The 14,284-nt window shown below is 39.9% G+C and overlaps 1 protein-coding gene across 2 annotated transcripts in view; it reads right to left on the bottom strand.

Moving 5' to 3' along the window:
- NDRG1 (N-myc downstream regulated 1) overlaps nt 1-14,284 on the bottom strand; it is a 64,324-nt gene that overhangs the window by 32,919 nt on the left and 17,121 nt on the right. Inside the window, exons 1-3 of one of the 2 annotated variants that reach the window (XM_043507310.1) lie at nt 12,728-12,801; nt 12,327-12,405; nt 9,243-9,278 (exon numbers count right to left, since the gene is read on the bottom strand). In XM_043507310.1, the coding sequence (XP_043363245.1) occupies nt 9,243-9,278; nt 12,327-12,405; nt 12,728-12,798 (186 nt within the window). In that variant the 5' untranslated portion in view covers nt 12,799-12,801. Of the gene's footprint in view, nt 1-9,242; nt 9,279-12,326; nt 12,406-12,727; nt 12,802-14,284 lie in introns of those variants that run through there. The other variant, XM_038390127.2, reaches the window with a different exon arrangement.

Genomic DNA, 14,284 nt, shown 5'->3' with positions numbered 1-14,284 from the left:
ATTCCCATATGTGAAGTAGGGAAGTGGCATCTAGATGAAGTTATGAGGTAGATGTACAACTGGTTGTAAGACTTCGAATAGCTATCAGTGGCTCAGTGTCAAACAGAGGACATATCTACTGGTGTTCCACAGGGGTCACTCTTTGTCTGGTACATTCAATATTTTCATTAATGACTTGAATAATGGAATGGAGAGTACAATTATAAAATTTGCAAATGACACTGAACTAGAGGGGGTTATGCAAGCATTTTTGCTGATGATTAGAATTCAAAATTATCTTGACAAATTGGTCTGAAGTCAACAGGATACAATTCATTAGAGACAAGTGTTTCACTTAGGAAAGGGGGGAGAAATCAAATGTACAACTACAAAATGGGGATAACTGGCAGTACTGTTAAAGGATCTGGGGCTATAATGGATCACAAATTGATTACAATTCAGCAATGTGATGCAGTTGTGGAAAAAGGGCTAGTATTGTGAGATCTACTAACAGAAGCGTGGTGTAAGACAGGTGGTAATTGTCCCACTCTGCTTAGCACTGGTGAGCCCTCAGCTGGAATAGTGTCCCCAGTTCTGGGTGCCACCCTTTAAGATGTGGACAAACTGAAGAGAATCCAGAGAAGAGCAACAAAAATGATGAAAGGTTTAGAAAACCTGATCTAAAAAGAAAGGTTAACTCATGTTTAGTCTTGGGGGAAAAAAAGCAGCTGTAAGGGGACTTGATAGTCTTCAAATATGTTAAAGGCTGTTATCAAGAGGACTATGACTGAAGGTTCTCCATCTCCACTAGGTTAAAACCAGAAGTAAGGAGCTTAATCTGCAGTAAGGGTAGTTAAATTCTGGAATCTACTTCCAAGGAAATTTGTGGAATCCCCATCATTGGAGGTTAAGACCAGGTTAGACAAACACCTATCAGGATGGTCTAGGTTTACTTGGTCCTGCCTTCGCACAGGAGGCTGGATTTGATTACTTCAATGTCCTGGCCAGCCCTACATTTCTATGCTTCTGTGAAAATCAGTACTAAAAAAGGATTGTTGAAATAAAAACAAAGAAAGCTAACCACAAAAGATTATGCTCAAGTGTAATGAGTGACTGGTCAAGCAATGAAATTCAGGTAAGAGCAACAGTGCTTAGTAGAACCTTAGACCTAGCCACCTCCAGGCATGCTTTACTTGCCCGCCCCCTCCCCCCCACACTTTTTTTTAAATAAAGAATTTTGCCTTAAGGCATACTTCCAGGGTAGTTTTGTTCCTCTCAAATTAAAACAAGGACTGCATAGAGGAATGAATATACATCTACATCCAAACAAACACCTTTACAGTACAAAGCCAAAATACCTAAAACTTGTAAATAGGGTGAAAAAAACAAAAGCCAACCTTCACCTTTGATCTAGTTCACAACTCAGTAATATTATAATACACAGTACACCTTCAACATCTAATGCTGAAGTGCTAGAATTTGTAAATTCTACTCAAGTTTCTTAAGTCATTTATGCACATTTTTGGTTTATGCACCAAAAATGCAAGACCCACAAGCATCAAGTGAGTTTAGATACCACTTTCTGACCTATGTTCAATGTCACTCTAACATTCAGTCTCAAAAGTCTTACACACCCCAGATCAATACTTACTGCATTATTTATTAGATAAGCAGTATCTTCCACATCCAGCACCATTTTTAGACACAGCAGCATGATATAAATCCCACAAGTCACTAAGCAGAAACAAGTAGCAGGTTTAGTTTGACTCGGTAGAAAACCGGGTTATATGGACAAGCTGCTATTCTGCATAAGCTCACAGCTCCTGCGATGCTCCATACAGAAAATCAAAACAAATTAATTTAGGAGGACATCATTCTTAAATAGGATTGGAGTCAGGTTTGACCAGAAGAAATGCCTATTCAATATAATTCAGACAACTACCAAAAAGGTGAAAAATGTAACTCTCCACTGTACATAATGCAACACACTCACAGACACACCCTTACTCTGAGGGGGAACCCCACCCCACACACTAAATACACCCAAGTCATATAATTAAATTTTGGATGCAACTCGTTAAATGTCACATACACTGGTAGAAGCAAGATGCCAAAACCAAACTATTTCAGATACAAGAAAATTCAAAGCTTTTAATCTCAAAGTCTACTCCCCCCCCCCCCCAAGGTAAAATTAGATTCAGTACTTTTCAGAAAAGTGTCTTTGAAGAAGCTTCTAGTAAGAATTTCAAGACATACAATGACTTTAAAATAGCACTTTTTCTTCCAACAGGAATGATCAGAAGGGCTACTTTTTTGTTAAACAGGCAGACACTTATTTTGCACTTGTATGCCTTATTTTCTAAACAAGGCATGAACTACAGCATTTATGGATTTAGTACAAGCTCATACCATTTTTTATTCTAGCTAGAGAGATAACTGGTATGGGATATGACTGTATGGTAGCTGCTGTAAACTCTCCAGTATAATGGTTGCCACTGGAAAGAACAAAACTCCCCCTCTTTTATAGAGGTCTACATTTAGACTTTAAATACTTTTCATTTCACCCATTTGATGGAAAGATCTTTAGACTTCAGCTAGACAAAGGCATTGACATTTAACCTATGCAACCCACTGACCCTTCACAATTCCAATTTACCCAATCTAAAGTTTGTCTTAACTTCAACCCCCAGCATCAAACTATTTTTGGTTGAATCACATGTAGGATAGGGAGACAAAATTCAAATGGTTGATGTGAATAAGACTGCTCTTTTAAACGAGAGGTGTAATTCTTCAGTCTTTATTAGGAGACCATGGTATAGATTTGTAACCGACTTATGCTATTTTCCCCACAAGAGTTTAAATCATTAAGAATTCCAGAAATTCTTGTACCTGGCCAAATCAAACCAGTTTCCTTTATATAAAGCTAACTACTTCACATCTCCACTGATCCTTAGAGATCTAGAGATCTGTCCATGCGATGTCTGGGGATGAGTGTTTTAAAATGTAGAGCACCAAAAACAGATGGCAGCACATCCCAATCAATGTCAATGTTATATTAAGAGGCTCTTCACTGACCAATTTGTATTAAAACAGTCTTGGAAAAAAATCCAAGGAACACTAATCTGATAGAAGGATAAAGACAAATGTGCCATCTGGTCTTGTATCTCTAGCTTTAAAAAAAAAAAAAAAAAAAGGCACGCAGTGAGTGTCCTATAAACAAAAAAAACAAAAACAGTTATGTGAATGTTTTATATAATGCAATTTGAGAGAAGACATTTTAAAAAAGACTTGGTCATCAAATGACACTGTAGTCATAAGGTTAGAGGAGTGAACCAATTTGTACATTGCTAGCATGCAGAGAAGCCCATTTCCTCTAAGGCTTTGTCTACACTGGCACTTCATCAGCAAAACTTGTGTCATTTGGGTGATTAAAAAAAGTCCCACCACCCCCGAACAACAGAAGTTTTTACCAAAGAGGCTCTAGTGTAAACAGTGCTTTGTCAGCAGGAGAGCTCTTGCCTGCTGACAAACAGCAACCACACTGCCTGCCATTTTAGTGGTATGGCTGTAGTGGCACAGCTGTGTTACTAAAAGCCTTGGAGTGTAGCCATAGGCTTAGACTATTGAGGAAGGGGGGGTTAAGTTGCATATGTTTAGTTTTTAAACTATGGGATATGTGCTCAGACCATTGTGGACACTAAAAAAAGTTAAGTAGGCATCTTGCTTGAAGCCAAATATTTGGTATTTCAACTCAAACTAGTGCTACATCAACACTATTTGAAAGCTAAAAGCTTATCCTTAATCCCCTGTTCTCTTCAAGTGCTTTTATTTAAAGCATACCATTACTTCATTCCACAGTCTCCCTCCTTCAAGAAATTCTAGTGAAAGCAGCTTTTTTTTTTAAATATATATTAACCTAAACTTGTGTAAAGAGTATTCCCCCTTTAGGCTTCTTTTAAACCCACATTACTTATAACTTCTTGGATTGAAATTGAAAATTTAGATTTCCAGTTACTAACTACTGTTTATGTTCTATTTCTCTATTTTTTTAGATGTACAAAGCATTTTTACTTCTAATTTAGCACACAATGTTTGGTTCTCTAATTGCAGGATAATGTTGGTCTAAAACTGTTAATGGATTTTTTTTTTTAAAATAAAGATAGTCACCACCTTTTACCTATGTTTAGTTCTGTGTAAAAGCTCAAAGTTTAAACATGGGGCCTACATTTAAATGGATAATTTTCAGTTTATGGTCAAAATCTCCCTACTCCAGGTGGATGGAGTTGGGCACCTTAAACAGTGATTTCAGTGGTGCTCAGCACCACTGTCTTCCATAGCAATTGTTACTCAATGTCAGGCCATTTATAACACTCAGTATTACCACTGTCTCTAGATGAGATTTTGGTACCTTACTGCAGGCACTCTAGTTTAGTTTTGGTCAGTGATTGTTCACACCGTAATTAGCAAATGGGTTATGTTGAAACATTATCTCCCCTCAGCCATCCATTTGGGAGAACACAGCAATGGGGCTGATCACTGCAGCTATGACTATTTGCACCAGCTGGAAATGTGCCCCTATAATACTGAAAAAAAGATAGGCTCTTGTCAATTTTATGACATGGCTCTTTTTGTAAGAAAGACAAAGCAGTAGGGGGAGATGAACCAATGGTCACTTTACCAGTGAACAATGATGGCCAATAGCCATGGAGTTTTAAGAAGTGATTACAACTCATCTCTGCCACCTACAACTATAGTGCAGCAGAAACAGTTGCCTTCAGTTATTTGGTAAATAAAAAAATGTTATGGCTGACAACCCACTTTTGAAGTGTGATCATAATTAGGAAAAGTATTATGACCAATAATGTCTACCAACCCTTACCTGCTTAGGGTTATGTCTACACTAAGACATTAGGTTGTTCTAGAAGTTGATTTTTAGAAAGTGATTTTATACAGTTGATTGCATATGTCCACACTAAGTACATCAAGTCAGAGTGTGTCCTCACTACTGTGGCTAGCATTGACTTACAGAACGGTGCACTGTGGGTAGCTATCTCAGTTCCCACTGCCCATTGGAATTCTGGGTTAAGCTCCCAATGCCTGATGGGGCAAAAAAACATTCTTGCAGGTGGTTTTGGGTCCATGTTGTCAGTTGCCCCTCCTTCCGTGAAAGGAATGTCAGAATCGTTTTGTGCCTTTTTTCTGTGCAGACACCATACCACAGCAAGCATGGAGCTACCCACAGTGCACTGCTCAGTAAGTCTACTAGCTACAGTAGTGAGGATGCACTCTGCTGACTTAATGCACTGTGTGGACAAACACAATTGACTGTACAAAATCAAATTCTAAGAATTGACTTCTATAAAAATCAACCCAATTTTAGTGTATATAGTCAGCAATAACCCAAATCAGTTCTGCCTGCACAAATTCTTCTCCCCATACAGCAATCAGATCCAGTGTCCCCCTTTTGGTCCTTGCTGGAGCTAGTTTGCGATTCTGGGACTGCATGGTTACCTGTGCTACCGAGTTTGCCACGCTGACCAAACAGGAAATGAAATTCAAAAATTTCCGGGGCTATTCTTGTGTACCTGGCTAGTACATTGGAGTTGAAAGTGCTATCCAGAGTGGTTACAATGGAGCACTCTGGGATAGCTCCTGGAAGCCAATCAATATGTGCCCACACTACACCAAATTCAACCCAGCAAGGTTGATTTTAGCACTAGTCCCCTCATTGGGGAGGAGTACGGATGTTGATTTTAAGAGCCCTTTAGGTTGACGGAACGGGGTTGGTTGTGTGGACACAGTCATTTTTAAATTGACCTAACCCTGTAGTTTAGGTCAGGCCTTAAATTTATGATGCAAAATCAAAAAGTTTATGCTCTATTCTGCATCAGTTATAGTATAAATTGGTGTTAAAATAGCTCACCACGTCTAGAATTTCCAGTGCTCATGAATTATGATGTCTAACAATTCCAAGTGATTACTCAGGTTTTGGAGTTAAGTGCCCACTAATACTGACCAACATATCCAGACTACAGTTGCCAAACCCCCCCCCTCCCCCAACTTTCACAATAAGCAAAAACACCCACCAAGCTATCCCATTTCAACACAAGACCAAAACAAGCCAATCCCTAAGAACCCCAACACTGATTAGATCCTCTGCTGTGCAGCCTGGGACTGTTTTATTGGGCCCACGATGCACCTCGACTCTCCCTCCCTTCCCCTGCTTGCCTGTAGCTGATTGGGGTGTGGGTGGAAAGCAACAAGCTACAAGCCAAGAACTAGGCAACAGGTAACTCACAAGCTAATCAAGGCAAAAACAAGCCCAATTTCTGCATTCCCCCATCCCATAGGTTTGGGATGTCTGATCCACACAGGAGAAACAATGTAGGAGTTAGTTATTATACTCTTTAGTGGAGAGCTTCTACAGAGTAAAGGTATCAGCCATATATATTTGTATTAGATTATAAGCTCTTCAGGACAGGAACTGTTTTGCTATAGGTTTGACAGTCATAATTTCCCACTAACAGTCTATTTCTCTCCCAAATTTTACAGTTCAGGTGGGTATATAAAACAGACTACTTCCAAATCTCAAATTGAATTACCAGCTAAAAAACCCATCTCCTGAAATTCAAATGTCATTGCAGATGCAGTCTATAGAAGTGGTTCTCAACCAGGGGTTGGGAAGCCCCTTGGAGGACTACAAGCAGGTTTCAGGGGGGTCCACCAAGCAGAACCAGTGTTAGACCAGCTGGGGCCCAGGGCAGAAAGCTTAAGCCCTACTGTGCAGGACTAAAGCCTGGGCCCCGAGCCCTGCCACCCAGGGCTGAAGCAGAAGCCTGAGCAACTTGGCTCCACAGGGTACCCTGAGGCACAGGGCCCCAGGTAATTGCCCTGCTTGTTACCCCTTAACACTGGCCCTGGCTTTTATATGCAGAAAACAGTTGTAGCACAGGTGGGTCATGGTGTTTTTATAGCATGTTGGGGGGGCCTCAGAAAGAAAAAAGGTTGAAGTTTTCATTAACTGGAAGAAATAGAGTAATTTACAAATATTTTAGATAGCTCCATAAGATTTTGGGCAACATTTCTGAATCTAAAGGCAGGCATCCAAATCCATATTTAGGCATGAAATAAGCTGATTTCCTCCCCCCCAGAGGTGATCAGCTTAGCTCCCATTAACATTTGACTTGGTGCTCAGCACCTCTGGAAAAAAGAAAAAAGCCAACTATTTAAATGCATAATTTTAGGTACCTTAATTAGCAGCACATGTATGCTCTTCAGGAGTGGAAGTAATAAATTCTTACTAGTATGGGAGCTGGCTCTGGCCTTGGGTGGAAGGGGGTGGAGCTGGGGCTGGCTAGGGAGGCTGACCCATCTGTGCTGCTTGGCCCCTGCTGCCTGTGGCTCCAGAGGTGGTGATTTTAAAGGACCCATGGCTCTGGCTGTGGCTGTAGTAGCAGTGACAGTGGCTGAGAGCCCTGGGCCCTTTTAAAATCACCAGCCCCAGGGCAGCTGCCCTTTTGCCTCCCCAGTCAGTGCGGGGCGGGGAAGAGATGTTAAAGTGTGGGCTGTGTACAGGCTGGTATTGGTACACCGTACCAGTCCGTACTGGCTCACTTTCACTCCTGGTGCTCTTATCACCAGTAGCAATTCAACATACTGGACTATTGTGTTTCAAAAAGAAAATATATAACTGCTACTAAAGATGGCAGCTATCTTGTAAGCTAAAAGAAAGATCTTAGAGCAGGAGTTTACACAAAGTTATTGGTGGCTAAACAAGTTTTGTCCTGAATGGTCTGGATTAATGGCTCAAATATCTGAATTTTTATTTTTGGTTTCATTCTTGCAGTTAAGACTGATTTATAAAAGTCAAGCCAATTTGAAATTAAAGTAGTCAGAATAGAGACAGGACACAAAAGGTCATTTCTAGTCATTTAACCAAAATATTGCAATACTCCAGTTAGAAAACTTAATTTGGGATTCAGATTAATTTGGAACAATTGATCAATCTGGACCCAAACAGAAATCTTATCTTCCATGCGCTGCTTAAAAAAAAGCCTGCTTTTGCAACAGTTTTGATAAATGTGGTTAGCTAGATTTAGGGTAGAGTGTCAAAATTCACAAGATAGAAAAAGGATTTACTTGACTAGGTACTATAAAACAGATATTTACTGTAGATAAAATACAGGAACAAGCTCATGTGAGAAGATGCACTTGAGGGTTTTGGATTCTGGTTTCCAAGAAAAAAATTGCTTAATAAACTAAGTGCTGTATTTTCATAGCAAAATTGCACAGCCACAGTGTAGTCTTGCAGAGTCCAGTACATCTTTCTAGTATCTACTCCCCCAAACTTCATCAGCAGAAGTCTGATACTGTATTTAATACTGCTCATTTCTTGGAGAAAAAACTGCCTCCCTGCATCCCTTGGACAAGAATGATAAGTTAAGGTCCCCCACCAAAAGGGTGGTGTTTTTTTACATGGTCTAGGGGCTCTGGCAAATTCTGATGTATGAACAGAGGAACAATCTTGCAGTCCTAGACAAAAATGCCCATTTGAGTCAAGTGAGAGATAAATCCATTGTTTTAAAGTTACATGAACTGGCAAAGATGTAAACGCAGGCAACATGGAAAGAAGCAGCAGTGTTTCTGGACATTTGTTTAAGTTAGCCTGATCAACTATCTTTGACTAAAGAGGGTACTACTAAAAACAAAAGCCACCACAACTTTAAGTAAAGCGACTGAAGAATTTGGAAAGTCTACCAGGCCTTCCAAGACAAGTGTGGCTAATGGGAAAGACATCACTCTGAACTGGATGTGGACAATTCACAAGTTTAAAACTGCAGACAATGGACTTTTCTGGAAAAAAGTACAAGTAAGGCGCAGACACTTACTGCTTTCCACTGCTCAACATGCTCCAAAAAAATCTCTTGGAAACTAGAGATTATTATATACATACACACACGACCTACCTGCCAATAAGAAAATATTTGAACAATTTCACCTTCATCCAGGCTGCCAGTCACATCATTAGCAAAATAAAGAACTCCTTGCAATGCTTTTTCCTTCTTTAAGTGGATACTTCCTCAGAACTAGTTTCTGAAGACCTCTTCATATAATCCTCTTTACAATGTTATGAAATAATTCTGATACTATTCGGCTTCATGCTTTGCAATTAAATTGTTTTTGAATAAGTCACACTTTTGATCAGATTTTGCATAAATTGCTTTACCAAATGGGAAAATGGAAAAAAAAAAGTGTTTACTTGCCTGAACATCAAAATCTTGAAGAAGGCGAGTGATTCCCTGTGAAGAGAGATTTGTAACATATTAATGCAGATATGCATTGCAGCTGCAAAATTAGTCCAAGTATATACTTAGTGAAGCTCCCAAATTTACAAGAGACCAAGTTCTATAGCTACTCCCTCCCCCACCAAAATACAGTAAGACTTCCATTACCTTCAATGGGAGTTTTACTCAGCAAGTGAACAACTTAGCCCCAAGTATTTTACAGACAGTTATGCTTTGACAGATACTTGCTTAATTTATAGCATGTATAGTGAAGTACAGAGAAGCTAATGATTAATGTAAAGTAATGAATTAAGTCAATGAACAAGTCATAACAGACTAGAATCCAAGAATTTTAACTCCCATTCCTTGTTCTAGCAGCTAGATAGCACTTTTAGGGCTCCCATACACTGGAAAGTTGCATTATATTAGACTCTGAGGCCCCTTAGGGACTGCATGCAGGTTTTTTTGGGGGGAGTCATCAAGCAGGGGGGGCCTCAAAAAAGTTGAGCGCGTCTGTTTGAACATGCACTAGTGTTTCATAGTTCATTCATGCAGCTGTAGCTCACGAAAGCTTATGCTCAAATAAATTTGTTAGTCTCTAAGGTGCCACAAGTAATCCTTTTCTTTATTCATGCAGCTGTTACTCATTTATGTAACTTTCCACTTAAGTCAATAGGACTACTTGTTTATGCTGAGGGTTAAATTTCTCCTACCTTATACAGATAAGGATTGTGATGCTTAACTCTGGTATTCACCCTATGGTTAGCCATCAACACTAAAGCCATTAAAGGCTGTCCAACACAAAGTAGGCATATGGTACCACTCCTCTACCTGCCAGCCAAGAGGCTTTATAACCTCCTTAAGACAATAAAGAGCTAAATGTATGCCACCTTAAATATTTCTACATGCAATAAAATAAGGACTGTAGACATATTAGCTGCATATATTTTAAGAACAGAACTTAACTAGGAAGGAGAAAGTTTTGATATGGTGGCTGAGGACAATATAGACAAGAGCAGCAGGACCACAGAACTTCATATTCCTCAAGCTATGCTAGGGAAAGGGCTGAAAGGAGAAACATACATAAAAAAATAAAAAAAAGACAGACCCTCTGGAGGCAATGAGGCCCTAGAAGGCTAAACCAGGATACTTTATGTGACTAACATTTTGGTCTTGACCAATGGCATCATGATAAAAAAAACCTATTAGAAATACAAGCGAGGCCTCAATGGAATGATTGCTTTATCAGAAGTTTGAATCCGGATTACAAGAGGGCTATAGAACCAAGGTATTTATATTGGTAGCTAGGTAATCTCTCATTGTGTAGTAAGATATCATATAATGTAAAGTTTGTAACTCCAGAAAGCATTAGTGTTTCAGGATGAGAAGTTTGAGACCTCTGAGAGCTGGTCCTGTTAAAAATAAAAAATCCTATTTTGTAGGAATGGGTTTGGTTAGGTTATAACCAGGAATAATGTTATACATAAGAACAGGTCATAGACAGCTCTGGAAATGTTAAGGTTAGAAACCCTGTGGTGAACAAAACAGCTATGGTTTTGCAGGTAAATAATATGCATCCAGAGAGATTGTGTGCTACTTTTAAGACTGCTTGTGTGTTTAGAACTAAGGTAGCATCTTGGTCAGAACATGTATATATTCCTTTTACTCAATAAGATCAATTTTTCACTTGCCCATGACAGAGATCCAGAGAGTTCTGCAGTGTTTTGTTAGCGATGTCAACATCTTTTAGAAAAAAACCTGCTTAAGAGGAGACTTCAGCTATGACATGCTTAAGATCAGTGCTTCTCTTACTTTAAATTTCAGGCGATATTCACATGAAAAGAGGATTTGTTTCTGAAGAGATTTCCTGTTTTTATTGCCAAGAATGTTTTCATGCAAACAATTTGCAATCTGGGTAAGAGGAACAGAACTATTTTAGCACAACTGAAACAAAATGGTTTGTGAGTGGATTTCCAAAGTTTTGAGGTGTGTAATCTTAACGAAGATGGGTGGATGAAAGTTACAAATCTAGGAATTAAGAGTTTAGCATGGGAAACAGTGCAGAAAGATGTCCAAGATTTACTGTTGCCAGGAATTACAGCCACATGTTAAGACTAAGAAGGGCATATCTGAGGGATCCATTCATAGGCAATAGTGAACTATTTGCTAAGAATGTATTCCCATTACAGCAACTTTCCACTCAGAAAAAGAAAAGGCAAAATAGTTTGCCTAGAATTGCAGATTAACCGAACAATCTGGCCTATGTCTTTGAGACATTGGTGCTGCTTCATGGAATATTGGGATGAGACGTTCTAGGAATAGTGGTGCTTTCCATCCAAGTGGACAGGTGTTCTAGACTATTTATTAGTATGTGGAACCAGGATGGATCCATGGAATCCATGGAAGCACACAGACTATTAATGCTATTCATGATTAGGATGGCCATTAAACTTGAATGCTGTGGACAAAAAAGGTTTAAAAAACTACTCCAATACCTGGGGGGAAGACAACTAACATTAAAGTAGAAAAAAAGTGGTATAAAGAGTTAAGTGTGTGTTTACAAAGTTTGTGCTGTTTTAAAGTGCTTCTATTAATAGAGCTTTTTTGTAAGTTTCAGTAAATATATATAAAAATATACAACTGCATCCACATTAGATGATTGCACCAATGTAATTCAGTTTCTAAACTGATAAGTGGCATAAAAATTATGCAGACCAGCCCCAAGCATGAGGAATGGTTGAAAGAGGACCAAAAAAATAAACCACACACACCACAGACAACCTTCCTTGTGCTGTGTGTCATATTATGACATGTATTAAGTTTTATTTACACAGATGAAGGAGGCAGGGGTGAGAAAAAAAGGACTAGTGTACAAAGTTTGTTTTTGAATTAAAAGCCCAGTCCTACTCTGATTTTCAGACAGCAAGATTAGCCCCCAGTATTTCCACATACCTAGCATTTGCCTTGTTATGAACAGAGTAAGAATTTAACAATTTTTCAGATTAAGAAAAATGTAGTTCAAGCAAATCCCAGATTACAAAGTGTAACTTTAGTTAAAATTACCTCATCTTTCTCTACCAGAGGTTTCACCTCTGCGAGGTGAGCATCCTGGAGCTCTGTCGACATGGTTAGTAGCAGATATCTGCAAAGATCAAGAAAGCTTCAGCATATTTATGTTTTATTTTACAAAGCATTTTAAACGAGGAAAAAAACAAGACAAGACCACTTCCCAGAGTTTCAGATTAAAGATTGTGAATCTGCTGGGAAGTATACATACACCTTCTCCCCCACCCACCCCAATTAGAATATGAAGGTTACAAAATCAATTAACACTGCACAGAAGTGAGGCAGGGATTCTATAGCAAAAAAGATAGAATGTGTTCATGTCACTCAAGGGTGTAACAAAGTATATGCACTAGGAGTCAGAATAAAGGTTGCATAATCAAGGTTGCATGGGTACTTACTTTTGATATGTCCTAATTGGACTACTGGGTTTTTGTAATCTTAGTATTTTTTCAAAGCAGGCTTTCCCCATGTAGTTTTCTATATTTATGGAAGTGGGGGGAAAAAAATCAAGTACATGTATAAGCAATCCTGCTCATTAGTTTGAATCTTGAACAGATTCACAGCACAGACCCCTACCACTTCAGCTAACAGAAAAACCAGTAGCAAACGTAAACTGATTTCCTCCATGTGGACAGCCACAAGACAGATGTAACACACTGCTATTTGCTTGACAGACAGTAAAAGAAAGGTGGAATCCAGATACTTGCATTCTGTTCCTGGTTCTGGGAAGGGAATGTAATCTAAGCACAGAAGTAGGAGACCTCATAGCGAAGGATATGCATTTGGCACATTCAGTCTGAAAGTTAGTGTGGCTGAGTGGATAGGATTCTGGATTTATTCTATTAGACACCTTGGCTCTGCCAGAGAGGACCTTGTGCTCAACATGGACAGAGAAATGCACAGTAATATTAACATGACAGTGGTAGAGGTGCAGTCTGAACTCAAGTCATCAGGTTTCCAGACTATTACAGCTAAGCTAGTATGTTTTTTTGATGTGGGAAAATAGGCTGGTGCAGGCAGTTTAAAGACTGAGCCTAAGCAGTGGTGATGGGATTTCCAGAAAATTAAGAAACAAGTGTTGAACAAGTTCAGCTGTGCAAAGGCACAGCAAGTTTCCAGGATTTAGGAACGGATTATAATTCATCCAAATTGGGTGACTTTTCATAGGGGACAGTAATATTCCCAAAACTATCCCTCTGTCAAATTTCAGTGCCAAGTTTACTGCTCCAAACTCCTGATTAATCAGGATTTGTATTGCAGTAGCACCAGGAGATAGGGTAGGGACAGACTAAGTAGCATCCCACTAAGGGGCTTTCAATCCAAGTATGATCAAGTGCTAGCAGAAGCACCCTGATCAGACATCATGCTGCAGAAATGAAGGCCCAGCTGGAGGCAGTTAACCATTTTCTATTCAGGGATTATGGTTAAGGCTGTGGGTTTGTCATGAAGGTCACTGAAGTCATGGATTCTGTGCTTTATGACTTCTACAGCACTGGGGTGCCTGGCTCAGGGGCAGCTTGGGCAACCCCTGCACCAGTTGCACTGGATCACTGCACCCCCACCCCACCCCCAACAGCAGAGTTTGGGTGTGAGGGGGGCACTTACCTGGGGGACTCCCTGGAAGTGGACATCCTCCTCGCTCAGCTTCTAGGCAGAGATGTGACCAAGCAGTTCTATGCACTGCCTCTGCCAAAGTGATAGCTTTGCAGCTCTCATTGGCCAGGAACCATGGCCAATGGCAGCTGTGGGGGCCATGCCTCTGCCTAGGAGCTCAGCAAGGGGGATGTTGCTGCTTTGGGGAGCCTCCCAGGTAAGTGCTACCAGAGCCCGCCTCACCTTGTCCTATGCCCCAACCCCTTCCCATACCCAAACTGGTGCTGGGAGAGGGGGGGAATGTGGAACCAGGTAGAGAACCTGCTGCACCTCCTGCACCCAAACACACAAGTTTTAGTCAT

The sequence above is a fragment of the Dermochelys coriacea genome, chromosome 2, assembly GCF_009764565.3.
Source record: "Dermochelys coriacea isolate rDerCor1 chromosome 2, rDerCor1.pri.v4, whole genome shotgun sequence".
Taxonomy (NCBI): Eukaryota; Metazoa; Chordata; order Testudines; family Dermochelyidae; genus Dermochelys; species Dermochelys coriacea.
The sequence above is the reverse complement of the archived record's forward strand: the minus strand, read 5'-3'. Positions and strand labels throughout refer to the sequence as shown.